This window comes from Candidozyma haemuli (genome assembly GCF_002926055.2).
Source record: "Candidozyma haemuli strain B11899 chromosome Unknown A_2014730914, whole genome shotgun sequence".
NCBI lineage: Eukaryota > Fungi > Ascomycota > Pichiomycetes > Serinales > Metschnikowiaceae > Candidozyma > Candidozyma haemuli.
Genome location: NW_020289906.1, coordinates 1,232,252 through 1,258,201, shown reverse-complemented (window position 1 = coordinate 1,258,201; position 25,950 = coordinate 1,232,252). Strand labels below are relative to the sequence as shown.

The window sequence follows — 25,950 nt, the reverse complement described above, 5'->3', positions numbered from 1 at the left end:
ATTGTTGCATTGGACATTGGACATTGAACATTGAACTGAATTGGAGCTAGGGGCTCCTGGAGTGACCGTTCGCACTCGCAACAAGATAGGCAGCAGCGAAGCCTGAGGGGATCTGACCGTGACAGTGGGGGACTGCACCAGCTTGCGGGCCAAGCCAAAGTAGAAGGATTGTGGATTGTGGATTACAGAGAGACTTTTTGGCTTTATTGTGGCATGAAAGGTGAGAGCAGATGAGGCGTCTACGACAGCAGCAGCAGCAGCGTAAAGTTAAAAGTTTTTTATCACATACAGCGCCAATTCCCCTTGTGTTGCTGCCAGATGTGTGATGGCGCGGGCATGGACATTGACTCTAGTGTGGCAGGCCGAAACGATGGGGCTTATCTGGAGTCGTTAGCCTTTTTTATTTTTTTTGTTTCTTTGTAATGGGAATGCTGGTGAAGCGATGAGAGGGGGGCGACCCCGCCAAAGTAACTTGGGAAACCTCCTTTGTTTTTATAAAGTTAATTTCAATTTGTTGTTGTTTTCGTGGGTTGTGCTGTTTTGTCTTTTCACTGTGTTCCTTTGTGATGCGTGCTTGCCGTCCTCCTGGCTCCAAATGCTTGGTCCTGGAGGGGCCTTGCGTTGCCGGCTCTGCCGCGCGCCACCTTACCGGTTTGACACCTGCCTGGGGGAACGACCAGGGTCCATGACGTAGTGCAAAGCCTGCCTACCCCGAGCTCCCTGAGTCCCCACAGAAAAACTGGCCTGACCATGAAGGTGTGCTGGTGGGGTGAGGCCCCCTGAACTCCTGTAACCTCTTCTCTTATTTTCACCTCCCTGATTTACGTCTCCTACACTCTGTGGCTGCAAATGACGACAAGCGGCAGGTGAAACAGACCCACAGGCCTACAAAGCTAACCAGCGCAGATCGCCCTAACTCGAGGGGTACTCGAGGATCGGCGCCGTTGACACTCAATTTTAGCTCGAGCCTCGCTCCATGCCTGACCATCTGTCTACCAATCATATTTTTGCAGATCGTCCTGGGAGCCGATCCAACCCTAAACGGGGTTGCTTCTTCGTGAGGAGGCGATCCATGCGGAGACCCTGTTGGACATACTGGTCTTTGGAATGAGCTAAGCATCTTGGTTGTTTTTTTTCCTGTCCTTTGATACTTTTTGACTTGCAGATGTAGCCTCACTAACAACAAACCTGCTAGCCGCATTCCCAGTCGCAACACGACTACAAATCATTCGATGTTTCTTGCCAGCCGTTCATTTCATTCTTCTTATTGTTTGCTGCACCGTGGACTGACCTGTCACCGTACTCGGCCATACATCTGCTTGGCTGAAGTTCGTCGGTTACGAAAGTGGTGTGAGATAGTATGTGGATGTCGTAAAGGTGGACCAGGGATAACCGACTCCTGGAGAACTTTCAGTGACGATCAAAGGCTAAATAAGGTGCTCAACGGGTGCCTTTGAGCCCGGTTAAATCGTCTTCTGAAAAATACCTTCGTAGCTTGAAAGCTCTTGGCCGTCCACTGGCGCCTCGATCAATGTTCAAGCGAGCCTTCTCCTTCACTAGCGTTATCGTATAATCGTCCAGTCTTCGACGCTATACCGGGCTTACCCGGGCCCTAGCCTTGGAAGGAGTCCTCAAATGTTCCTTTTTACTTTTCTTTTCCATTATGCCTCGCTCTCTTAACTGCGACCGCGTTTAGACCACCAGAGTCCATCGCTGAACTGACCCATCCAAGGAAAGGTCTGATACCATTTGTTGATCTCAGTTTCTTGGAACAACACAAACGGGGCCTCCGTTTTTCTTCTTTCCCTTCATGGTCTTCCCCTCCGTCTCTTCGCTACGTATATCTCCATATGCTGTTCATTCATGCTATACACGTGTAACTTACTCCTGGTGGTGTTTCGTGTTTGTGGAGATGGCGTGGTAAACGAGCACAAGCGCTACCGATACAAATCCAAAGGTCAACACAACCGTGTTCAATTCGTTGTCACTGATCATCCTGAACTATCGAGCCTGCCGTTGTTGAGTTGTCTTACACTTTCAACACTCGCGATATAGTATTCATCGTGGTGTACTGGTGTCATACATACGCCTTCCCACTACTTCTGGCACTGATCCTTACTCTAATTCATCCCCAAGATGGCGCCCATGTCGTTAGAGGAGCTCCTCTATAGGAAGCTAATGAGTTCACCTGCATTCCATGCGTGGGTTAGAAGAATACATGCTCGTATCAACAGAATACCGTTGGAAGAACGGCCTCTAGAACATGGAAAGAAGCTATTTCTTGAAAACTATAAGCCTACGCCATTCCACAGAGCAAATGCAGTAAGAATCATATTCTGGGACGAACTCAAGAAAGCATTTACTTTTAGGCGATAGAATCAGGAGCTAATTTTGGAGGCGAACAAGCAGATGGCCATCAATGTAATCGTCTCACAAGGAATTACTTGGTGCTAATAACATACCATGCTTAAGATCCAGCTAATTCTTAAAAATCCTAATTAATAACAGCTATTGAATGGCTACAGCTAACTTTAATGATAGCGAGATGCTTCCATCGCTGGAGCCAAACACACTCGGACCTTGCTGGTCTCAAGGACGAAGCGTGTAATTCGAGTCTTTGGAAATTCTTCTTTCCAAAAAGAACTCAAACCCAGGAAGCAAGTAGTACAATTAAATAGCACAATGAGGTGACCAGATTAAATACTCGAAGTAACCACAAAATTACTTCGACACCCAAATAAACATGCGACAGCACAAAAGTGAAGAGCCCGTATGATGCTAGATTAGAGCTGAGCGACGAAACCAGCCCAAACTCTTCCTTCAATCACCGTAGATCCTGAGAAGATGCGCATGACATTGCAAAACGAGAAAACTTGTCCATCTCTGCTGCTTCGTCATCTGTATTTGGATCATAGACAAACTCGGAGAGTTGGCTAATGTCAGTGATGTCGTCTGCAGACTTCTGGTATCTGTGCTCGTACAAACACTTGTACAAGCTAAAAGTAAAGTTATCAACCTCAGTGTACTTGATGTCTTCGTCTACGACAAATTCAAAGCGATCACCAAGGTCTCCGTTCAAGTCTTTCCATGAAATAGCTTGCACACCATCGCTTCTCGTGTACAGCCTGAATTTGAGCTCTGGGTCAATCGAAAACACCTTCTCGTCATTGTTACCGCTGTCTTCATTACTGTCGTCTGACTCTCCGCCATCATCCTCGTCATCTGCGGACTCCAAATTGAGCTCACCTTCCTGGTAAGCCCTAATGACTGAAATCTGATAATAATGTTCTTTGGTTGTCTTTTTATCTTAATAAGAGCGTCGTTGTATAAGCATTCTAGGGCTCCCTTGGGCAGGAAAGGCGCTCTGGTAAGGAACAATTTACCTGATGGTATCAGCGCCACCTCATCTATAGGAGTAGCTCCTATAAACTTCTTAAGAAAGTTCATCTGAAGTTGAAAACAGACTCAAGTAATTCTCGCTAGAAGGAGATGAAACGTTGTGTTATCGATAGTTTTGATATCGGGGAATAAAGGGAATCTCGGCTGGTTGTACGTTGCGTACAGGAATGTGGTCTCAGGCACCAATTATTAGGCCAGAAAAGGGCGTGATTTGAATCGATTTGCTTCTAAAGAAGGGTTTAGCCTGTATTAATGAGGAAATTCGTACAAATTTTGGTATTACTTTATATTTTTTCCTCTTGTTTATCCCAAACACTCGGTTTGTAGCGAGGGGGAAATTTAGACGAGGAGCGGCTATCGCAGAATTGGTGCCAGAAACAGTGAAGGTTGCGAAAGAAGCAAAACATAGTACTTAAGAATAACAAACCCGTGACAGATATGAAACAATGGCGAAGTCACGTCTAATGAAATACGCTAATAAAGAGAGAAGTTTTGGAAATACCGTGTTTTGTCATTTCTAAACAATGGAGAACACCAGTTTAGGGAATCCCACATTTATTAGTCGCTCCCTTAGTACAGCCCTTGCGTCGCATCGCAGACTACATACTACTATATCAGAGCTCTTCTGAAGACTCCACACCTACTGACCCATACTGAGATGTGGTGCCGACTATGCAGCCGCCTGTTGGTGCCAAGGCCAAATGTGAGTCTATGGCAGCCGCTTCGAATGTACTCAAAACCTTCGCCTGAAGAGAAGGCTTTCGAAAGAAAAATCAAGGACTCAGATAGAGAATACGCTAAGAACGCCCCTCTGTGGGTCAAAAGGGATCAGTCGTTGAAGAAACGGTATGGATCTTGGAATCCGACTCGAAAGCTTACCCGTCAGCAGATCTTGGATATTCGTGATCTTAAGCAACGTATGCCATCGCTCAAGACAGTTGAAATTGCTAATTTCTTTCTGATCAACCCAGAGAACATCCGAAGAATCCTCAAGTCTAAATGGACACCCACAGAAGAGGAGTTTCAAGAACTAGAAGGTCGAGCGGAAAAGCGAAAGGCAAAGATCCGTGAAAAGAAGGCAGCAGAAATGGATCAGGCCTCGAAAGGTTCTACGGTTGTCAAAGTGAAGAGTTTGATAGCCCAGAGACAAAGAGAACAGAAACATTTAGTGGAGAGGACTCAAGGTCAGGGCCGTAAGAAACGGGATGATTCTAGACGTAAAAACTTCACGCCCACAGTAGGCGACCTTATAGATTAACTTGTACATAGCTAATGAGAGATGAAAAGGGAAGGAAAACAGGAGTTAGAACAGGTCATAAATTTGACAACTGGACTCCTAGAGATTCTAGTTTTTCTGGCGCCTTTTTTGAAACGGTTTCCATAACGTCAAGTAAACGTTTCAATGCACGTGTTGACCGTTGCACTTAGTTCATGAAGTATGAGTACCAGCGGCCACATAGAAAAGAGGCCCTCTGAATACCTTTTTGATAGTTACATAAGTGGATTACTTGCCGTCTATTACGCTTGGTTTTTTTCTTCTCTAAGAATACCCGGGCTTTGATTGAATTGGGACATTTCTGGCGACAGCGTTGGATACCGATTGACCTACTTGCAACTGCCGTAAATGTTTAACATTTCATTTGAATTTGTTGTCCTTTCTTTATGATTTCCCTTTACATTCATACTTGTCCATTGGGGGAAAGTAATGCTGCGTACGCTGTGCTGTTTTCCTGCTCTATTTGTGTCAACGGGTATAAAGCTGAATTCTCAAATTACTTTACCACCCACTTACTGTCTTTTCCACTTTTTTTATTCTCTTCAAGTTTTATTTACTGGAATTTCATTAGATAAAGCTCAATTACACCGAATTTCATTAAAGACTCTTTCATCAAGTTCTCAAACGTTCTATCAAGCAAACCAGGCAATACCTAATTTGCCTACCATTTTAAACACTTCGTTTTAAACTTACTTCACTTCAAGAACAAGAAGTAAAAAGACTCTTTTCAGAACAGTTATTTAGACAATGACATTCGAATTGGACCCCTACTGGTACGGTCCAGACTGCGTTCTCGAGGCCGACGTCAGAAAGACTATGTGGCTCCCTAACGGAGACCTCATCAGCCACGACTACAGGCGTATCTTGCTTAAGTGGGCGCCCGGCGAGTTCCAGTACTTCGCCCACCAACAGCATTACGGCCAGGAGGATCCCAGAGCCAGAGACATCGCTCAACAGATTTACTGGCACAAGGTGAGGGAAGAGTTCGAGGAGAAGACCCGCTGGTGTGAGTTCGTCACCAAATGGAAAGAGAACATCAGAGAGAAGGTGAAGAATATTAAGGCCGAGCGCCTTGCTAACGACAACGAGTCGTTGGAAGTACAGGTGCCTGTTGAGGTACCCGAGGTCTGCCCTGAGCAGGTCCCAGACAAGACTATCAGCATCGACGACGATAAGGAATGCGCCGAGGCACCATCGAAGGCCGCCGACGAGCAGCAAGATGCTGAAGGGGGTGACGTCGAGGAGAAGGATGACGACGGTGACAACAAGAAGGATGATGACGATGAGATGGAGAAGAAGGAGGATGACAAAGACGACTCCATGTTGGAGAGTGACAATAGTGATATGGACAAACCTCAGGAGTCCAGTACCACTGAGACAACACCAGAGCAGCTGCCGAAGCCATCGAAAGTCAAGCTCTTGGCGCTTAAATCGGATAACGAGTTGGGGAGCTCGAAGTCTGATGAGGGCACCGAGAAGGAAAAGGGCACCAAGGCCCGCAAGGTTATTGGCAAGGGGAAGCGTCTGAAGAACAACGAGAAGAGGGAAGCCAAGAAAGCTGCCAAAAAGGCCATTTCGTCTGCTTTGCTGGACCAAAGCAGCATGTTTAAGCTTTCGAAGCTTGGGAAAGCCTGAGTGCGCTGCCGGTGGTTGGGTAGTGGGAGATGGATCAAGACTGCAAGAAGGTATACATTGGTAGGGGTTGGGGGCCTCTTGAATCGATGATGCCGACTGAATGTCCTGGTTCTCTTCTGCTGTCTGCCGTTGGTTGTCGTTACCTACGAGCATCGCGTCTCGTCATTTAGTCATAAATAATTAAGAATACAATAAAGAACTTGGTAGTGTAGAGAAAGAAAGCGCTTCTGCAGTTAATAAATAATGGGCGAGATGAATAGGAAGTCAATCAGGGCGTTAACTTCTGTCATACGGTGTTTCACACATATCTGCACTGGCTATCTTGTCTCAGTGCAAGAGGGATACCTTTTCTTTTGACGCTTTTAACCTAGAGCAGTCATTCTCGAAAAAAGTTAAACTTCTGCGTGACTTCAACCTTTAGCAATCATAATCAAGGCATTTAGAGATGACATTAGTGATCTTCGACATCTTCCATACTAGCATAAGTAAGTAGGTAGGCAGCATCACCGCACCCGTGCACCGTTTCCACCGAGGTCCCCAAGCAGTATCCCCACACTATACTCCATAGTCTAAACCATCGGAAAATTACACCAACAAGCCAAAGTTGCCATGTCGATTCCGATTGTTACTATTCCTGAAGCTGCTTTTGATGCAGCAGGACTCGCTGGAGTAGCAGCACGCAGAAAATCACGGCTCGTGCTGTATCTTTTCAGACTCACGAATGGATCGGCAGTCGTTTTGATTCTAGCCTACCTTGTCGGAATATTCGGCATCAAACCGTTATTGGAGACTCGTGTTTTCAGAAGACTTGAGATCCTTGAATTAACCAGAACCAAGCTACGTGACTTATATCTTAATGCAATCGGAAGAGTCGAGCACATTCCTATAGTGGCACTCCATAAGCCAGGAACGAAGAAGCTTTACGCCGAGGCTGTCTGTCAAACAGAGTCCTCGCAAGCTTCAGATGATACAGAGATTAATAACATCCGCACTTTGGGCCAGGAGAAGCTTTTCCAGAAGCTTGGTGTGTTGGGAGCTGGTTTACGCCAATGTACGAGTTACCTGATCAGCGAGATCCCCAGCTATCGCCTGGTGGAGTCATCGGTTAAGCAGTTTCAACAGAAAACAGACCAGTCTTTCTTTAGCCATAGAGATATGTTTTTCAGGGACGTTTTGCAACCAGACGGGAAGTCTAGGGAGAAGAACTTGGCCCAGGAGGCTAAAGGAGAAATTCGTGGAATCAAGGGTCTTTTTATGAGTGGACAGGTGTATTAAAGGTCAATAAATTAGCATATCATATTACAAACCAGATATTAGTGTAAGTGTAGATACTACTAAATGTCTTACATATGGGTGTACGGATGCAAGTTATCACCAGGTCCAACACACTCGATTGATTCACGACAGACCACATTGATTATAGCCAATCATGCCTCCTAAAATCGCCATGAGCGACGATGAAGATTCTATTGAACTTTCTGATATTGGTGACAGATCAGAAGAATTAAGCGATGTCCAGGTTTCTGACGACATTGGCCTAGGCGACGAGGAGGATGAAGAATCAAACTCCAACGAGATGGAGGAACTCCAAAACGACTGGTACACTCCCAAGGTTCACGCTAAAGAACGCAGGACTAGAGGTGCAGCCGGTGGAGTCGTCTCAGGTGATAATGGTTCCCGGGAGACTCGTAAGAGGCAGTTGACCATGTATGAGGAAGACGACGTGGACGACGAGGAAGAAGAAGAGGAGGAAGAAGAGGCCCTGGATGAATACTTGGATGAGCCACCAAAGAAGAAGGTTTCTGTGAAGCTTCGTATACCAAGAAGAAGTGCTGGCTCAGCAAGAGAAGACGTTTCTGAATCACCATACGAAGAAGAATTCGACTATGCACCAGACGCTACTCCGGATGTTCTGAAGCTCACAGAGAGACAAAGAGCCCGTTTGGCGGAAGAGGAGAATGGTAAAAAGTCTGATGACACAATGTTCCAAGAGATGGATGAACAGCTTCTTGCGCTTAACCGTAAGACCCAAAAGAAGGAGGAGACTGCCGAAGAGATTGCCGTGAGGAAAGCCGAGAACGCCAGGCGTAGAGCAGATTACAAGGTCAAGCAGCTTGAAGAAGAAAAGAGAGATACATTGAACAAGCTTCTTAAGAGAAGAGCGGTGAAGACGCGAGACAAGGATGAGGATGATTTGGACCTGAAACAGACGACATTGAAACCAAGAAGGCCAAACTTGAACCATCCAGCATTAATCAGGTGGGTTTGTAAACCAGAAAGCTCGGTTCTTGGCTTGAATGAGTGATGTGAATGACGTATTACACTTTGCAACGCTCGACGAGCACCGCCTACCGCAATATCGCCCAGTTTCTTAGAATCCAAGAGACCAAGAGAAGCCACAAAATTTTCTGTTGCTACGTTTCTCCGCCATCATGCTCCAACAGCTGACCAGACTAAAGTTGCATCTGATTAACATGAAAAATGAAGCTTAGGTCAAGGGGTCCAGTTCGGTGTATGCGCCAGGGATAGCCCAGCCTGGTCTAGCTGCTCATAATAAAGAGACAAGAAAAAAATGACACCGCCGCAATGTCATATGTACGATGGCGCAGGCTCTTTTTGTTAGGCGAATCTTTCGTGGCTTAAAGACAATGTCAGGCTCGTTAGCAGCATGCTTACAAGGCTTCCTACTTTGTTACCCGGTCGGCAAACTCCTCCGACTACTGTTACACGGCAAGACTTACAGAACTCCATCCGGTTGGCTCCCACAATCTCTTCGGTGTTCTCCACCGGTGATTAAACCAAGAGGGGAATTGATCTTCCTGAAGTCATATATGTCTGAATAACCCACTGACTCCAACTCCGACCCCGACTTGACTTAACTTGTGATCTACATAACCGTCAACTCCCTTCTCCCTTGGTGATCTCCACCGATGGTTTGTTTGCTTGGACGTCTTGCCTCTACTTCAGGCCTACTTCCCTAGCTTCCAATGCTACATTGTGTCGCACTACTAAGATGTTCGCAGCCAAGGCACACCAGCATCCTTGACGACAAATCAGTGCCTTATCTATATAAAGAAACGCAGTTGCCAACTCTCCACTTCTTGACACCTCTTTCCCAAAGGGCCAAAAATAACCCTTTTGTAGTTTCCCCCATGTCTTGAGCCCTAGCATCTGGCGCGGGCGACAACCAAATCAGTCTTATGGCGCCCCGCCTCGACCTTGCGTATGGGAGCCTTGAGGGTGTTTATCTGCACTCCCGAAAGACCCTGGACGCTAATATATGGCTACTTGACGAAGTCGCCTGAATCACCTCCTTCATCTTTGAAAGCTCCACCCAAGCTCTACGGGCCAACAGCTATATATTGCGCCAACTCTGAGTGCGCTTGCCCATTCCAGTGTTAATTAACCGGCCCCGTGCCTTGCGCAGCGCCGAAAAACAGCTTTAAGGGCATTCTTTAACCTTACGACATCGCCAACACTGTGTGTTTTCTTTTATAAGTGATTGGATTCGAAAACAACTTTTTTATATAAAATCCCTGCTTTCGCTTCGTCCGTCTAGAAACCGTGCCTTCCACGATGAATGGCAATACGAACGGTTCGTTCAATATGAACCTCCAGAATGCCTCCCCTTCTATGGCCCAGCTCCATAACCAGTATTCTTCGCCAATGATGCATCCCCAGCAGCATCCTTCCGGCCGTAATATGCCCCAGGCGTCTCCCAACTACGGTGTTCTGTATCCACAACAGCAGCAACAACAGCAACAACCTCAACAACAACGTCTGATGAGTGTTTCGAACGGCAACGGCAATCTGCTGATGATGGGCATGAATCAACAAATGAATCCAGGTGTTTCCATGGCTGGTGGTCCTCTGCGTCTGCCTCATATGGGTCGTCAAATGTCTCCTAACCAGGCTCAGCAACAGTACATGCAAGGAAACGGCCAGTCCCAGAATCCTCAGCAGCCTAAGTTCGGCGGATATAGCCCACAACCAGAGGGCCTGATCGAAGGTGGACCACATATGATGCAACAAGGCCCACCTATGGTCAACCAGTACAAAATGGGACCTGGGATGATGCAGCCAGGGCAACAGCAGCAGCAACAGCCAATGCTGGCACAGGCTCAAGCTCAAGCCCAGGCTCAAGCTCAGGCTCAATTTCAGCGTCAGGGTTTTCAAAACCGTGGACCTCAGGGCCCCCAGGGTCCTCCTAATCAAGGTGAGGGTGCTGTTCTGCAAACCCCTCAAACCCAAAATCGTCCTCATCCGCTGGCCCAACCGCTGCAACAATCATCGACACAACCTCAGGGACAGACACCGGGCAATGGGCTGCAGGGTCCTGGTTTAAATAAACCTAACCACTCGCGTCCTCATTCCGCTCAGCATACACCTCTTCAAGGCCATTCCGTCAACCCAGCGCTGGCACAGGGTCAGACAGGAGGCCAAGGTCAGGCATCTCAAAACCAACCTAATCAGGGTAAGTCAGGACAATCCCTACCGCCTGGTCAGGCCATGCAGAAAATGGGAGTCTCTCAAGCTGCTCAAAATGAAGTTCATGCAAAGATTTTTCGCCGTAACTTGGGTAATGCCGCAGTTGTGCGTCTCATTGATCTTATAGATCTAGTTCTGAATGAACCAATGGACAGTTTGCGTACGATTGAGTTCTGGACGAGGCTAGTGCTGGCATATTTCGTCCCCTCTGGCTCAATCCGATTTACAACTGCTGGTACAGGAAGGAAGCCAAATCAGCCAAACACCAATACAGATGGCTTTTCATTTGAGTCCAATTCCAGCAGCCCGAGAATGTTTGAGCTTGATGTCACTAGTGCACCTCGTTTCTTTTTGTCAAATATTGCCTCTCAGGCTTTGGCTACACTTCAATTGTTTCTTTCAGGAACGAAATTTCAGGTCATGAACAACGGTATGATATTCATAGGCTCCAAGCTTACTATCAACTACTACTATCTGGATGGCTCCATGGGAACTGCTAATGGCTTCTGTCGTGTGCTTTTGAACAGAGAATTCAAGATAGAGTGGGTAGACTGCCGCATGCTTCAGTATCGCAGTGCTGTTGGAACGGCCTCGTTAGAGAATCTTTGGCAAAACTATAGCAACAACGCAGGAAACTCTAAATTGGGACCAAAGGATTTCATCAATTATCTTACGGATAATTGCCAGGCGTCAAAAACCATGGCTAATTGCGGCCTCCATGGCCGTGCCATGAGGACATTGCAAACAGGCGATTTGATGACCATTCTCAGTCCACTTATGGCTTTTTCCTCGAGCAATAATATAGCGTCGCCACTTAAGGCCATCGAGGAATTCACCACCAACCCTGCTAGTCTTCTGAGGATGGGTTCTGCTGCGGGCGGCGTCAATGGATCAGTATCAAGTCCATCCCCGCGCACTGTCTCGCAAGAGGATCCCAAGCAAGCGCTTAAAAAAAGACGTCTACTGTCATCATTTGCAAGCCCAATGATGTCTGACGCTCGCGGAAACTAACGCAATATGTACTATAATAATTCTTAATGGTTATGGCTCCGTTGGCTGCAAAGTCACGTGTGCTCTATGCATTTATTAGCCTCAGTAGTAGTAGGAGTAGTTGTAGTGAGACTGTTGATGTCTGACTAACTCGTCTTCAAAATGTCCCACAACAGCTCCACCATCAAAGAGACTCTACGGCAGCCCCTTTCTGAACTCATAAGGCCTACTAGCCTTGAATCTGTCATTGGCCAGAAACATCTTATCAATAGCACTAATGGTGCCATTACGAACTTCATCACCTTGGGGTATCTTCCATCGATGATCCTCTACGGTCCACCCGGTGTGGGGAAGACTACGCTAGCTAAACTTTTAGCTGAAAAGACAAACTACGTGTTTGTGGAGCTCTCAGCTACAGATGCCACAGTGGCTGAGCTCAGGGACCTTCTGCAAGCTATACAGTCAGAAAACCTACTGCGGTCCAGATTGGGTCAAGAACGGTTAAGAGTTGCTGTTTTCATAGATGAAATTCACCGTTTTACTGTTATCCAACAAGACTTTTTGCTTCCCTTCGTGGAAAGTGGAGCATTTGTCTTCCTAGCTGCCACTACGGTGAGTCCTGGAAAAAGGATCAGAAAGGCTATTATATCGCGATGTCAGCTCTTTGAACTTCAAAAATTGAACGATGATGAAATTAGAACCGTGGTTGAGAAGGCTATGGTGTTTCAGAATATCCGCAGGCGGATATTGCTGAGTTTGCAGCCGATTGTCTTTGAGGATGGTGCCAGTGAAGTAATCGCGTCTTATGCTCACGGGGATAGCCGTACAGCGATCAACTTCGTGGAACTTATTGGCTCTAATACTCGTTTTCTGGAAGAAGCGAGTCATCTTACGAAAGATCAAACGGAAGACTTTGTACGTAAGTTGACAAAGGTGCGTTTTGGTCTTCAGAATGAGCTGAGCCTCGGGCTTCTCGATCAACTTTACGACTTCATGAATCAGAAGGCCCCGTCAGAAGTTGAGATGACTTCTAAAGCTCCCAAGCTTGTGTCTTATGATCACGACGAGACGTCAGCTAGACTCTTGGTCACTATCAACGTCAAGGCTGCAACAGCTGCTGCATCTGACTTGGAAAGTTGCTATGATGAGGATATAGACGAGCGTTTCTCCGACGATGAAAGTAGTCAAAAAGGGGCGATATACCTGGACGACGACGATGAGGAGCACTTTATCACTAATCGTTTATCAAGAAGCAAATACTTCGTTAGAGCAGCTGCACATACGATGTTACAGCTCTTATCTCGTGGTGAACTGGTTCAATTGATTACAAAGTACCTACTTCTTTATGTTAGCACCTACGTGGACTTGGGATCACTGCTTCTTATCCATGTCATGGCCTTACACAAGTCTCTTCAGAAAGCCACCATCGATACCCCAGCTGCCTTGACAAATTGCATCCAGGAGTTGACGACAGCGCCCAAGCACGATGGGGAGCTTATTTCAAAGACGCTAGGTGACCTAAAGGCGTTCTTTGCCCTGACCCTAAAGGTGTCGTCTGAGCCTAAGGAAGTGGCCTTCACCGTCGTGGAAGACGACTCTTTAGTTGACGAGCTATTGACCGAGCCGCCTTCCATGAGCCAAATCACGCCGCCAAAAGCTTCTAGCGTAGACTTCAACTTTGAAGAAGCTTTTTATACCCTTGGTAACGACGGTATGAGTCTCCTTGACGAGAACTGAGGTACTCGACACAGCGCGAACAACGTATATAGCTTTTTGCAGCCATTCTTCTTTCTTCCAAACATGTCCAAACTCCACAAAATTGGCCTTTACGCTCTTGTAGGCGGTTTGATTTTTGCTGACATCTTCTTGCGGGTATCCAAAATGGGAATCTTTGCCTGTTGTCTCATCCTCTTGCAGTTGAAGAGGTCGATCGCTATAGTGGGTGGTTTCATGGAGACCATCGCTGAGAGCTTCATTGATTTGTTACTTACCTTGGCAGCATTCATGCTTCTGGTTATCGAAGAGCTCCAAGGGCCTGAAATACACCAAAAGTCTGAACTCCACAAGAAATACAGTTCTTTAGTTGCCGGGGTCCTGGAAGATATCTTCAAGAACTTGGAGGAACAGAACTTGGGCCGTCCAGAGAACGAAGGCGACAGCATCAATGCCACGTCTAAGCACCGGTTCCTGAGCGCCCTCCAGCACTACTTCCAAAGAAGGGATCGTGATGCCTTTGCTACAGTTGTATAGATCATATATCGATGTCAATTCATTATCGCGACAAGGTGCTATATTACAATATAAACTATGAATATAGTAGGGATGCAAGGAAATGCAGGGGAAACATGCAAGGATTAGTGACCGGCGCCTTCGGACTCGTTGTCGTCATTGTCGCCGTCCAAAGCAGCGAAAATGTTGGACGCCATAGAGTCTGTTCTCTTAGAGTTCTCTCTAGGAGACATGTGGGATGCGCTGAAGCTAGAGTCTGGCGTAGGTCTGTTAGACTGTGATCTAGGCACGGACTGGAAACCTCTAGAGTCCTTAGTAGGTGCTCTGGACTCCTTCTTGTTGCCCCAGGAAGCACCACCTCTGGTGGAGTTGGATCTCGAGTCACCACCGCCGTATCCACCACGGTCGTAACCCTTGTTTCTTCTCTTTTCGGCCTGCGCCTTGCTCTCCTCGAGCTTCTTCAACTCGGCTTCGTTGTGAATCTCCTTAATGGTCTTAGGACCGGACTCCTGCTTAAGCGACTTCCAGTTGCTCTTCTTCAAATCCTGCAAGTCCATCAACATGAACTTGATTCTCGACGAAAGCTTGCAGTTGTCCAAAATAAGCTGGACATTGTCGAAAATCATGTTCAATGCTGCCTTATTTCTTTCGGATGCTTCGAATCTTGGACCAACAGTCTTGATCAACTGGGCCAAGTTCTCCAAAGAGTCCTCAGATGGATCAGTAACATTCTTGGATTGATCTCTCAAGCAATGCAAGATAACTTGATCGTTCAACATATTCAAGATGTACAAGTTACCAATAAACTTGACCAAACCAAGACCTCTTCTCTTGGCAGCGGCCATAGCGTAGTACTCGTCAGACATCATCTCTGGCTCCAATGGAGAACCATCTGGGTTAGTAGGGAGCTTGTCAACCCAACCCTTTTCGTACTCAGACTGACAAGTGGCCAACAAGATTCTTCTAGCGAGGTCACCACCAATGGCTGGTTCACCACTCTTAGTAAGAATACTGACATCCTTGATGTCATCAGGAATCTCCTTCACCATCTTTGCGCAGAACTGAGCGTAGACACTCGACCAGTATGGCTCATCACAGGCCTTGGCGAATGTCAAAGAGATAACTTGCTTAATAGTAGCAGCATCTTCTTCGTGACGGGATTGCTTGGCAATGTCCAACATTTGTTCCGAAATAGGTTCAAACATCTCCAATGTCAACTTATTCAATGCGGACTTAACCTTTCTTTCAACGTCTTCCTTGTCAAGAAGAACGGTACCGTCAGGAGCAGTCTTGACCTCAGTGGTCTTTTGTCTAGATCTTGGGACCCATCTGTTAGCAGAAGGAACCAATGGCTTAACATCTTCAGCAGGCTTAGCTGGGGTGTCGTCCTCCTTCTCTCTTGGACCTCTTCTAGATTGGTTTCTGTTTCTCAAAGAGCGGTCTCTTGGGTTGCCGCCCATGTTGGAACCACCTCTTCTTCTGGAACCGGATCTAGAGTTCTGTCTGCCATCAAACTGGCCTGGTCTGCCTTGCATGTTGCCACCCATTCTTCCTTGTGGCTGGCCACCAAATCTAGAGGATCCCATACGTTGAGGACCACCTGGGCCAGATCTTCTGTTAGGCACAATGCCCAAGCCCTCAAGCTTCTCCTTCCAGGCGTCGTCAATAGGGTATGCAACCGAGTCACGGAACTGGAACAAGAATTGTGGGTCATATCTATATTTCTTCTGACCGGCCTTCCATCTAGCGTCAACACCAGTCAATGGGTATGGGTAAGGGTATGTGAAAGGATCTTCAATAGCCCTACAGGTTGACAATCTGTCAAAGAAAGAAGAAAGATCAAAGACCTTCTCGGTTGACTCGTCGTCATCGGTGGCCTCCTCATCCTTTTCTTCGATATCATCGGTCTGTTCAGTAGGGGCAGTTTCGGAGACAGTCTCGTTGGTTTCTGGAGAGTCACCGTTAACTTCAGTTGCAGGAGCATCAACAACTGGAGCAGCAGGGGCAGCAGGTTCCGCAGCAGGAGCCTTTTCGACTGGTTCCTCGACCTTTGGTTCGGCCTTCTCCTCGACTGGAGCTTCCTTTGGTTCTTCGACTGGGGTCTCCTTGGCCTGCTCGACTGGCTCAGGCTTGGTCTCCTCAACTGGTTCAGGTTTAGTCTCCTGGACTGGCTCAGGCTTAGTTTCCTTGACTGGCTCAGGCTTAGACTCCTCGACAGGAGCTTCCTTGGTGGTCTCAGCAGCCTTTTTAGATTCCTCTGGGGTTGGAGCGGCAGCTGGAGCAGCAACAGAAGTAGAGGCGGCTGGGGTGGCAGCTGGAACGGCAGCTGGAGCAGCATCAGCAGACTTGGCCGCACTGGCTTTAGCCTCCTGTTCTTTCTTCTCCTTAGCAGCCTTGGCCTTTTCGAGAATCTTTCTTCTGAACTCCTCTGCGGCCTCCTTCTTCTTAGCGGCGGCAGCGGCGGCAGCGGAAGCCAGTTGATCATCAGAAGCCTCCGGAGTCTGTGACTTGGCAGCTGGAGCAGCGGCACCAGGAACAATCTGTGCTTGAGAAGGCACAGGGGTGGTCAGAGCAGAAGAGCTAGCAGACAGTTTCTTCTTCTCTTCCAAGTTCACCTGCTTGCCTTCCCTGTCAGTAATTTTCACCTTATTAGGACCCGCTGGAGAAGCAGTGGGTGGGTAGTTTTGAACAGGCGACTGGGAAAGCTGTGGCAGCTGAGGAGAGTAGCCAGCAGGCATGTTAACACCAGGAACCATACCCGGTTGGTAGTACATCTGGTAGTAATTGTACATGTTTGCTGGGTAGTGGTAGTTCTGGAACTGGTTCTGGTTGTTCATCTTAGGGTTGTTGTAGTTGCGCTTATTATTGTAGTAGTTCTTATTCTGGTAGTTGCCACTACGGTGACCCTGCTGATGTTGGTGATGTGGCTGCTGGTGGAGCTGGTGGGGAGTTCCAGGAGCAGAACCCTGGCCCTGGCCTTGTGGAGCTTGGCCCTGTGGACCCTGACCGCCAGCCTGACCCTGGTTCTGTCTATTGTAAGGTTTTCCCTGAAAATTCTGGCCATAGTTACCCTGTTGAGACTGCTGAGGGAATTTGCCTCCTTGGAAACCCTGGGAGCCATGGTTTTGGGGATGTGGTTGGCTGTCGCCAGGAGCAGCTGGAGCAGCCGATGGAGCCACCTGGCTGGGCGTAGAAGCTGGAGCGTTCCCCTTCTGGGAAGGCGGAATGTCTGCCTGAGTGTCAGGTTTGCCAGACATGGTTTTCGGAATACTTGTGTTGTTCTGAAAACTTCTTGAAGAAAGAAGGTAGTTCAAAAAAACTGAAGAAAAAAGGTTGAAAAAAAAAAAAAGTAGTGTCTCGCGCGTACAAATACTTAAGGGTTTGGGATTTCTGATCCCAAGGAAAGTATAAGGCTAGAGGATGGATGAAAAGAGTAGTTGGTTGGAGGTAATTACAGCTACAATTTGGAGCCTTCCATTGGATTCATTGTTTCTTTACAAGGTAAGTGGGCCTCCCTCGGCTGTTGGACCTTCTCATTTCTCGCACTGCTCTTGTGTATTAGCACATCCGCACAGCTTACAGCGAGACCACTGTGATATGAAAAGTCCAGCAACGGTGCGTTTTCTTTTCACTTGTTGCAAAATGGGAAATTGGAGTAATAGAAAACGGCACAAGACGGTTGATGCTAATTTAGTGTAGTCTAAGGAGAATCTTTTGGAACAAGAAGACTCCGTCTCTTCTTGCAATCTGCTGTGGATAGTGTCGTCGATGGCTTGCGGTACAGTCGCAGCCAGGCGCCAGGCACGAGTTAAACTAGCGCAAGGCAGCCACGACTTGCCGCCACCCACCCGATGGCAAAACGCAAAAATGTAGTTTATGTGGTAAATGGGGTCTTATTGGTCAGTTTAGTGTGGATTTTGCCCAGTCAAACTTTCATTTTCTTGCTGGAATGGAATTGGGCAGGCCCATCGTGAGGCTTCGGAGTGGCCGTTGATTCGCACCCAGCTTGCCTGATTCGAGTAATTGTAGCGAAAAAACCGCAAAGCGGCTTCTTCGACTTGCCAATTTCGCAACCAAAGATAGTAGGAGAATGAAAAAAGTCGTAATTGGTCTTGTGGAGAGAACTCTGGAGAATGTGTAGGTTTGTGGTTTCTCTTCAATTGAGCCAATGGCGACTATTTGGTCATTGGGCGAACATTTGGCCAATTGCCGAGATGATATTAGTGATCTGGTGACACACTTCGACCGTGATGCAACACAAGGTAGTGATAATAATTCAACGGTCTTTGGTTGAATGTAATGACATGACGTCGCTTGTAAAAGACTGATGTAATATCTCGGGCGAACATGGTTGGTCGGAAATGCCCGGCGGTGGGATGCCGATATCGAGATCGATATAACCTTGTGAAAGCCCCGCCAAGTGATCAACAGTGTACCACCCAGCTTCCGTGGGCATTATCATGATGCCATGTAACATACCACGGGAACCAGACGCTATAGTGTTAGTAGTCATGATCACCTCATCGTTGCAGCCGTTCGCAAACAATTGAAAGGGCCTGAAATTCCGCTTTACCAAATGCAAGGCACTAAACAGTACCTGGTATGAAGCAGCTAATGACTTTTGCGGCCCTTTAATCCGTAATCTATCGAGCAATGCCCGGTCTATTGCAGGTAATGCTATCAAGTGTCGTAGCGAAACAGGCAAAGCTAACCACGCACCGAGACTTAGTCACTGGCATTTCAGTGAGCTCTTCTCCTCTGTCATACCATGCCTTCCATATGGTAAGCACAATTCTCACTGACCAGTTTGGTGCCCTAGCTGTAACCATCGCTATCGCTGTCCGTGGCACAACTGTTGTATTTCCACTTGATGCCAGCGCAAACGTCCAAGTTCAATGATAGACTCTTTTTTAAAGCATCTTGGACTCCATTGAATACATTCTGAGCTATTAGAGTTCCCTCAATCCCTTTAGGTTCTTGCCCGGACCATGTCCAACGTCTCAGAACCAACGACGTATGAAACTCGTAACATGGCACCAAAGAGCCTTCACTGACCAATTCTTATCATCCAAACAGGCACAAAAACCTCCTAAAATCTATCAAACACCATCTCTCACTCATCGTGTGACTATCGTCTGTTTCGTTCTCTCATCACCTGTTTCCAGTAGCTCACTAGTAGTAAGCCCAACACACTGAACACAAATGCCACAATGATGAACTTCTCCTTAGAAGACTCGATCTGAAAACATGTAATCAAGATATTCTCTTCGCCCTCGTCGCTCTCCTGGCAAAGCTTATCGTTCTGCTCCAAGCACCAACTGCTATTACATAGCCCACACTTATCGATCTTCCCCACCACAGAATTCCCCGAACACACACATTTGCAGTATTGTTGATTAGCAGAAGTTAACGCTGCCAACGCCAATAAGGCCACTCCTTGGATTTTCATCGTTGGTTTCTCGAGAGAAGGTAGATGGTACTTCGCGTTCCCTATTTATGCCCTCTGCATGGATCCAGGCACCGCATGCCCCAGGCTGAGGATCTCTTGGCAACTGGCTGCAAACCCTGATAAGCATATGGCCAGTGGGGGCATGCAAGTGAAGAAAGGGTGGCGATAGAAGTTAAATATTGTTTGAAAAAAAGGCTGTTTTGAGCTGTTTTGACCAAAAGTGCTGGTTTTCGGTGGATCGGTGTTTTGTCGAGTTCTGGTGGTTCTGGGCGAATCAGAATGCTTGGCTGGGCTTTTTTCTTGCCCTCCTTTGGTAGGCAGTTTGGGCAATCGTTCGGAAAATATGAAGGTGATTTGGAGATATAGTAGAAATTGTAGAGTATTGGTATTTCTGGTTGGTGGGTGGAGGTTTATGGAGGTGTGGTATCTTCTTTCTGGAGCTAGTGTAGTACCGTAAGAAAGATATGTCAAGCTGTCAAACGGATTCTTCAATTGACTGGGCCAATTGTCAATAGAGTAATGAATTCGACCATGAAGGTTCTTAAGGAAGGATTATATTTATAAAAATTGGATTATTTGATTTATTTGAGTGAATGCATGTTTGCTCCGGTTGGATAGAATCGGTATATGGCTGCGAAAACTGTGAACTTACTATTCTCTGATACAAGTTGACGAACTTCTAAATTCTGAAAAATCATAATAGTTGGTAGATTCAAAAAAATAAATCAACGGCATAAAAGTATAAACTTAGTCATATCCAAAAGAAAAATAGGATGTGTAAATGGCCGTTGCTTTGGGTGACTACTGTGTACGTTTCATGTGTTAGCATACACTTTTGGACACAAGGTTCATAAAATACTCAAGCTGGCACTTCCAGTACCAGGGAGCTACTACATGAACCATCGTTCACCCATAGCATGGTTTCTGACACTGTAGTTTATAATTGTGTCGTCGTTGGTCTAAAATTGATATTGGTCACGTGATACTATTATAAAACCACTCTATAACACCCAAAGGAGTCAAAGTGTACTTCGATTCATTCTTCAATGGATATCTTCTAATTAAAATCTCCGTCTTAATTTCTCTAAATAGTTATATTAGAGGTCTTGTGAAGACTGGGCCAGTGGATTAGGTGACTACTACCTGCAGTACATTTTGAAACACTGGTCGTGTGGAAGTGAGCGTAGAAGGCAAACCTCGTAGTAAGCCAAAGTCAACTCCAATCAATCTCCCAAATGACCACAGTTGATACGCCCTATGTCCATGAAGGAGGCATTAAGCCTTACTTCGAGCAGCAGATACAAGATACGGAAATCAAAATCCAAAATACCACCCAGAACTTACGAAGATTGGAAGCTCAAAGAAACAAGCTCAACAGTAAAGTACGTCAGTTGAAAGACGAGTTGAGACTACTCCAAGAACCAGGCTCTTACGTTGGTGAGGTTGTCAAAGTTATGGGCTTGAAGAAAGTGCTTGTGAAGATCCACCCTGAGGGCAAATATATCGTCAATGTGACCAAAGATATCGACATCAAGAAATTGACACCATCTTTAAGAGTGTGCCTAAAGGCTGACTCTTACGACTTGCACAAGATCTTACCAAACAAGGTTGACCCATTGGTGTCTTTGATGATGCTTGAGAAGGTTCCAGACTCTACTTACGATATGGTGGGTGGTTTGGACAAGCAAATCAAGGAAATTAAAGAAGTGATTGAGTTGCCAGTGAAGCATCCTGAGCTTTTCGAGAGTTTGGGTATTGAACAACCCAAGGGTGTTATCTTGTATGGTCCTCCTGGAACAGGTAAGACGCTTTTGGCCAGATCGGTTGCTCACCACACCGACTGTAGATTCATCAGAGTGTCTGGATCTGAGTTGGTGCAAAAGTACATTGGTGAAGGTTCCAGAATGGTGCGTGAGCTTTTCGTTATGGCTAGAGAACATGCTCCTTCTATCATCTTCATGGATGAAATTGATTCTATTGGGTCATCGAGAGTGGAGGGCTCCTCTGGAGGAGACTCCGAGGTGCAGAGAACCATGTTGGAATTGCTTAACCAGTTGGATGGTTTCGAGAGCTCCAAGGACATCAAAATCATTATGGCCACCAACAGATTGGATATTTTGGATCCTGCCTTGTTGAGACCAGGTAGAATTGACAGAAAGATTGAGTTCCCTGCTCCTACGGTAACCGCCAGAACGGATATCTTGAAGATTCACTCCAGATCAATGAACTTGACCAGAGGTATCAACTTGAGAAAAATCGCTGAAAAGATGGGCGGTTGTTCCGGTGCTGACGTCAAGGGTGTCTGTACGGAAGCAGGCATGTACGCGTTGAGAGAAAGAAGAATCCATGTGACGCAAGAGGACTTTGAGTTGGCGGTGGCGAAGGTGATGTCGAGAAACGACGAAGGTGCCGTCTCCTTAGCCAAGCTCTTTAAGTAAGCACTGGCAGCAATGGCATAATAGAAATGATCTAATGTAAAACCCCAGATGTTGTAGTTACTCCCCCCAGTGTAGGAAATGGGTGCGAAAAACGTTAACGTGTCAAGCTATTTACATTCGCATTCCACATACCCATAACCACAACTCCCTATTTATTCACATAATGGCTAGAATCTTGCTAGTCACGTTCTTGGTTCTGCTACTAGCCACGGTATTTGCCGAGGACTTTGTCTCGAGAATCAGAGAAACTCAGACTCTTCTAAGATCCATAGGTCCCACAGTCCAGGTTCTAGATGAGTTTGATAAGTTGATCCTGGACCTTCAAAGTCTGTCTGATAAGGTTCTGGAAAAGACTTTGGCCACTGCTTTATACAATAGAGCACTTGTCGAGATGAGTTTGAACAAGATGAACTCTGCTATTGATGATCTAGAAGCGGTTTTCGCCTTGGATCCAGACTTGAAGCCTGCGAAGAACACTTACAAGGAGATTATGGTGAAAAGAGGTGATTTTGCCGCTGCCAGAACTGTTTTAGATGGAAAGAGCGACGGCGAATTGGTGGCACAGATGGAGAAGTGGGAGAAAGCTTTTGATAAGCTTAAAGGCATCTTGGGTGGCGAAACGAAGAAGTATGATGCTGAAGAGTGCTTGAAAGTTGTGGACGAGACGCTTCAGCCTCTAACGCCCGAGAACCCCACCGTCTTTGAGCTTCATTTGATATGTAGCAAGAAGAAGGCTGCAGAGTCTTTGGAGAAGGATAAGGCACTGGCTGAGGATGCGTTCACGGGCATGTTAATCGACTATTCGAATTTGCTTAAGAAGGCTCCACAGAAGGATTTGGGAAGGTACAATGAGTTTGCCAAATACCTCTTTTTCACTCAGTCAAATTACCAAGATGCATGGAATGCAGTGAAGAACTGTTTGAGGATTGACAATGAGAACAAGCAATGTGGTTCACTTTCCAAGGCATTTGCACGTCTTCAAGGTTTCTTGAAACTGCTCGAAGAGTACTCTATCCTTGATGGCTATTTATACCCCGTTTCTGACGAGTTCAGTGATCTCAGCGATGAGAAGTACCAAACGTTTCTGTTTGACTGGAAGCAAATCCATGACTTCTTGAATAAGGATCCAATCAAAGCGCCTAAGCGTGAGCTCAAGAATGTTCCTTCTTCTGTGAAGAATAACTTTGACTACCTTGTTTGGATGGCCAATGGCTTTGCTGATGAAGAGCTTGGCAATGAAAAATTGTTTATGAGTCTAAAGTTCTACAGAGACTTGACCCGTCTTCGGTGTGAAGCAGCACTTTACTCAGAGAAGTCAACAGATTGCAAGTTGTACTGTGATGGAGCAGTGGAGGATGCTGGTCTGCCTTTCTTCCCCAAGCATGCTGCTCGTATTGACGAGGAGCTCAAGAAGAAGAATTATGCGGAAGCTCAGAAGCTACTTTCCCAGTTCAGCAAACATGTGGGCAAGACAGATGCGTTCCGCAAAAGATGGAGTATAATTGAGAAGATTCAGCAGAAGCAGCAGAGGCAACAACAAGCAAAGTTCCATAAGGAGCAGCAGAGGCAGCAGCAACAACAACAGCATTGGTACCGTCAACAGCAGCAGCAACAGCAGCAGCAACAACGGATGCAAAGCGACCCTTCGAAGGACTACTACAAAGTGCTTGACATTCTGCGGGACGCCGATGACAAAACCATAAAGAAGGCTTATAGAACGCAGACGTTGAAGTACCATCCTGACAAGTATAAAGGTGAAGATCTAGATGAGAAAGGAGTGGAACAGAAGATGCAAGAGATCAATGAGGCATACGAAGTTCTTTCTGATAAGGAATCGAGAGAACAATACGACCAAGGCCGTAGCGGCCATTCCCAGGGCCCAAATAGAGGAGGAAGCCGAGGATTCAATTTCCAAGGCGGTCCTAACTTTGGCTTTGACTTCAATTTCGGTAATTCAGGATTCAATTTTGGAAACGGCGGCTTCAAATTTGGCGGCAATGGGTTCCAGCAGGGTAAGCAGAGAAAGAAGAGAAGACAGTAATGGGTATATAAGAAATTCTAGAACCATTGTCCTCGTATAACACATCGAGTCATAACCAGACACACGGCTATTGTAATATCTCACCGGTGAGCCGCTCAAAGCCATACATTATCAGGTGCCATGGCTTAAGGTGCACGGGTGTTTTGCTGCCATATGAATGGCCTAATAACGCTTTCTAAAGATTTTCTTCTTCTTCATCATTGGCAATTCCTTGAGCTTACGTTAATATGAAGCTTTCCATTGCCACCTCACTCGCTATATTGGGTGCAGCTGCTGCCTCCCCAATCGACATTTTCAATGAAATCATCGTTGGCGACGTTGACCTCCAATCGCCTATCACCTCTTCTTGGAAGTTCCCATGGCCTCCATGGGGAAAGCCTGAAGTTGACACTGAAAAGTTGCAGGCTTCTATTTCTGCTGATGCTTTGAGAGAAAGAGCTGAAAAATTGTACTCAATTGCTCAAAAGTCAGAGAAGAAGTATGGCCATCCAACTCGTGTAATTGGCTCTCCAGGTCATTGGGCCACAATTGCCTACATCAAGCACGAATTGGGCAAATTGAGCGACTACTACACTGTTGATGTTCAGAAGTTCGAGGCCATTGACGGCCGCGTTAACTCTGTTTCGCTCTTGATTGACGGTGACAAGCCAAAGTCCTTGCTGGCTTTGCAGCTTACTCCACCAACTCCAGGTAAGGCTCCAATCAACGCCAACTTGGTCTTGGCTGAGAACTACGGTTGCGATGTTTCTGACTTCCCAAAGAAGTTGACCAAGGATAACATTGTCTTGGTTGAGAGAGGTGAGTGTGCATTTGGTGACAAGTCCATCAACGCTGGTAAGGCTGGTGCTGCTGGTCTTATCATCTACGATAAGGATACCCCATTGCACGGCACTTTGGGTGAGCCTACCGGTAAGGAGGTTCCTACTGTTTCTATCAGCAAGAAGGATGCTCAGCAGTACATTGACAAGTTGAAGAAGAACCCTAAGCACAAGTTTGAGACCACTCTCTATGTCGACTCTTACGTCAAGAAGATCAAGACCCTTAACGTTGTTGCTGAGACTATCAAGGGTGACCACGAGAACGTTGTTTCTTTGGGTGCTCACTCTGACTCTGTTGCTGAAGGTCCAGGTATCAACGATGACGGTTCTGGTACCATCTCTTTGCTTGAGGTTGCTAAGCAATTGACCAAGTACAAGGTCAACAACGCTGTTCGTTTTGCTTGGTGGGCTGCCGAAGAGGAAGGACTTTTGGGTTCCTACGCTTACGCTCAGGCTCTTACCCCAGAGGAGAACCAGAAGATCAGATTGTTCATGGACTACGACATGATGGCTTCTCCAAACTACGAATACGAAGTCTACGATGCTAACAACAAGGACCACCCTAACGGATCTGGTGATTTGAAGGATCTTTACATCAAATGGTACAAGGAGCAGGGCTTAAACTACACCTTGATCGAGTTTGATGGCAGAAGTGACTACGTTGGATTCATTGATGCTGGCATTCCAGCTGGTGGTATTGCTACTGGTGCCGAGAAGGTCAAGACTAAGAAGGGTCAGGAACAGTTTGGCGGTGAGGCCGGCAAATGGTTCGACCCATGCTACCACCAGTTGTGCGATGACTTGTCTAACCCCGACTACGATGCCTGGTTGGTTAACACCAAGTTGATTGCACACTCTGTTGCTACTTACGCCAAGAGTTTCGAGGGCTTCCCTGAGAGAGAAACTGGCAATGTCACTGTTGAATCTGTGGGCAAGATCAGTGACAGCTTCCCATACCGCGGCTCCAAGCTCATCTTTTGAAGAAATTCAAAACATAGTCTAGAATAAATGCCAATTGCCGTGTACCCCAAAAACATTTTCTCCCCCACGAGTCCCTCCACAAGGCCCTCCACAAACTCGTCCTTGACTATCCAAACGGCTAGTGTCCAGCGTGGGGGCACCCAAGACTAAACGTGGGGGCGCACGCTTATCTCTGTCTAACTCTTGCGATGTGCGCCATAGTTCCG

The 25,950-nt window shown here is 46.6% G+C and overlaps 13 protein-coding genes across 13 annotated transcripts; 10 read left to right on the top strand and 3 right to left on the bottom strand. All coding sequences in view use genetic code 12, as the record gives it.

Moving 5' to 3' along the window:
- Positions 1 to 2,824: 2,824 nt before the first annotated feature.
- Positions 2,825 to 3,447, bottom strand: VID27 (Vid27p; the record flags this gene model as incomplete). Its single annotated transcript, XM_025484306.1, has 2 exons — positions 2,825 to 3,267; positions 3,384 to 3,447. 2 exons carry the CDS (start codon positions 3,445 to 3,447, stop codon positions 2,825 to 2,827), a joined length of 507 nt encoding a protein of 168 aa, XP_025342521.1.
- A 679-nt stretch (positions 3,448 to 4,126) lies between these two features.
- CXQ85_000562 (uncharacterized protein) lies at positions 4,127 to 4,657 on the top strand (the record flags this gene model as incomplete). Its single annotated transcript, XM_025484305.1, has 1 exon — positions 4,127 to 4,657. One exon carries the CDS (start codon positions 4,127 to 4,129, stop codon positions 4,655 to 4,657), a length of 531 nt encoding a protein of 176 aa, XP_025342520.1.
- Positions 4,658 to 5,422: 765 nt separating this feature from the next.
- CXQ85_000561 (uncharacterized protein) lies at positions 5,423 to 6,310 on the top strand (the record flags this gene model as incomplete). The annotated part of the gene is made up of 1 exon (XM_025484304.1): positions 5,423 to 6,310. The coding sequence occupies one exon, from the start codon at positions 5,423 to 5,425 to the stop codon at positions 6,308 to 6,310; it is 888 nt and encodes a 295-aa protein (XP_025342519.1).
- A 609-nt stretch (positions 6,311 to 6,919) lies between these two features.
- Positions 6,920 to 7,585, top strand: PEX17 (Pex17p; the record flags this gene model as incomplete). The annotated part of the gene is made up of 1 exon (XM_025484303.1): positions 6,920 to 7,585. The coding sequence occupies one exon, from the start codon at positions 6,920 to 6,922 to the stop codon at positions 7,583 to 7,585; it is 666 nt and encodes a 221-aa protein (XP_025342518.1).
- A 154-nt stretch (positions 7,586 to 7,739) lies between these two features.
- CXQ85_000559 (uncharacterized protein) lies at positions 7,740 to 8,615 on the top strand (the record flags this gene model as incomplete). Its single annotated transcript, XM_025484302.1, has 1 exon — positions 7,740 to 8,615. One exon carries the CDS (start codon positions 7,740 to 7,742, stop codon positions 8,613 to 8,615), a length of 876 nt encoding a protein of 291 aa, XP_025342517.1.
- Positions 8,616 to 9,886: 1,271 nt separating this feature from the next.
- On the top strand, positions 9,887 to 11,809 carry MFG1 (Mfg1p; the record flags this gene model as incomplete). The annotated part of the gene is made up of 1 exon (XM_025484301.1): positions 9,887 to 11,809. One exon carries the CDS (start codon positions 9,887 to 9,889, stop codon positions 11,807 to 11,809), a length of 1,923 nt encoding a protein of 640 aa, XP_025342516.1.
- Positions 11,810 to 11,950: 141 nt separating this feature from the next.
- On the top strand, positions 11,951 to 13,525 carry CXQ85_000557 (uncharacterized protein; the record flags this gene model as incomplete). Its single annotated transcript, XM_025484300.1, has 1 exon — positions 11,951 to 13,525. The coding sequence occupies one exon, from the start codon at positions 11,951 to 11,953 to the stop codon at positions 13,523 to 13,525; it is 1,575 nt and encodes a 524-aa protein (XP_025342515.1).
- Positions 13,526 to 13,588: 63 nt separating this feature from the next.
- CXQ85_000556 (uncharacterized protein) lies at positions 13,589 to 14,038 on the top strand (the record flags this gene model as incomplete). Its single annotated transcript, XM_025484299.1, has 1 exon — positions 13,589 to 14,038. The coding sequence occupies one exon, from the start codon at positions 13,589 to 13,591 to the stop codon at positions 14,036 to 14,038; it is 450 nt and encodes a 149-aa protein (XP_025342514.1).
- Positions 14,039 to 14,142: 104 nt separating this feature from the next.
- TIF4631 (translation initiation factor eIF4G) lies at positions 14,143 to 17,274 on the bottom strand (the record flags this gene model as incomplete). Its single annotated transcript, XM_025484298.1, has 1 exon — positions 14,143 to 17,274. The coding sequence occupies one exon, from the start codon at positions 17,272 to 17,274 to the stop codon at positions 14,143 to 14,145; it is 3,132 nt and encodes a 1,043-aa protein (XP_025342513.1).
- A 1,871-nt stretch (positions 17,275 to 19,145) lies between these two features.
- Positions 19,146 to 19,466, bottom strand: CXQ85_000554 (uncharacterized protein; the record flags this gene model as incomplete). The annotated part of the gene is made up of 1 exon (XM_025484297.1): positions 19,146 to 19,466. One exon carries the CDS (start codon positions 19,464 to 19,466, stop codon positions 19,146 to 19,148), a length of 321 nt encoding a protein of 106 aa, XP_025342512.1.
- A 1,235-nt stretch (positions 19,467 to 20,701) lies between these two features.
- On the top strand, positions 20,702 to 21,904 carry RPT6 (proteasome regulatory particle base subunit; the record flags this gene model as incomplete). Its single annotated transcript, XM_025484296.1, has 1 exon — positions 20,702 to 21,904. The coding sequence occupies one exon, from the start codon at positions 20,702 to 20,704 to the stop codon at positions 21,902 to 21,904; it is 1,203 nt and encodes a 400-aa protein (XP_025342511.1).
- A 163-nt stretch (positions 21,905 to 22,067) lies between these two features.
- JEM1 (Jem1p) lies at positions 22,068 to 23,945 on the top strand (the record flags this gene model as incomplete). The annotated part of the gene is made up of 1 exon (XM_025484295.1): positions 22,068 to 23,945. The coding sequence occupies one exon, from the start codon at positions 22,068 to 22,070 to the stop codon at positions 23,943 to 23,945; it is 1,878 nt and encodes a 625-aa protein (XP_025342510.1).
- Positions 23,946 to 24,172: 227 nt separating this feature from the next.
- APE3 (Ape3p) lies at positions 24,173 to 25,744 on the top strand (the record flags this gene model as incomplete). The annotated part of the gene is made up of 1 exon (XM_025484294.1): positions 24,173 to 25,744. One exon carries the CDS (start codon positions 24,173 to 24,175, stop codon positions 25,742 to 25,744), a length of 1,572 nt encoding a protein of 523 aa, XP_025342509.1.
- Between the last annotated feature and the right edge of the window lie 206 nt (positions 25,745 to 25,950).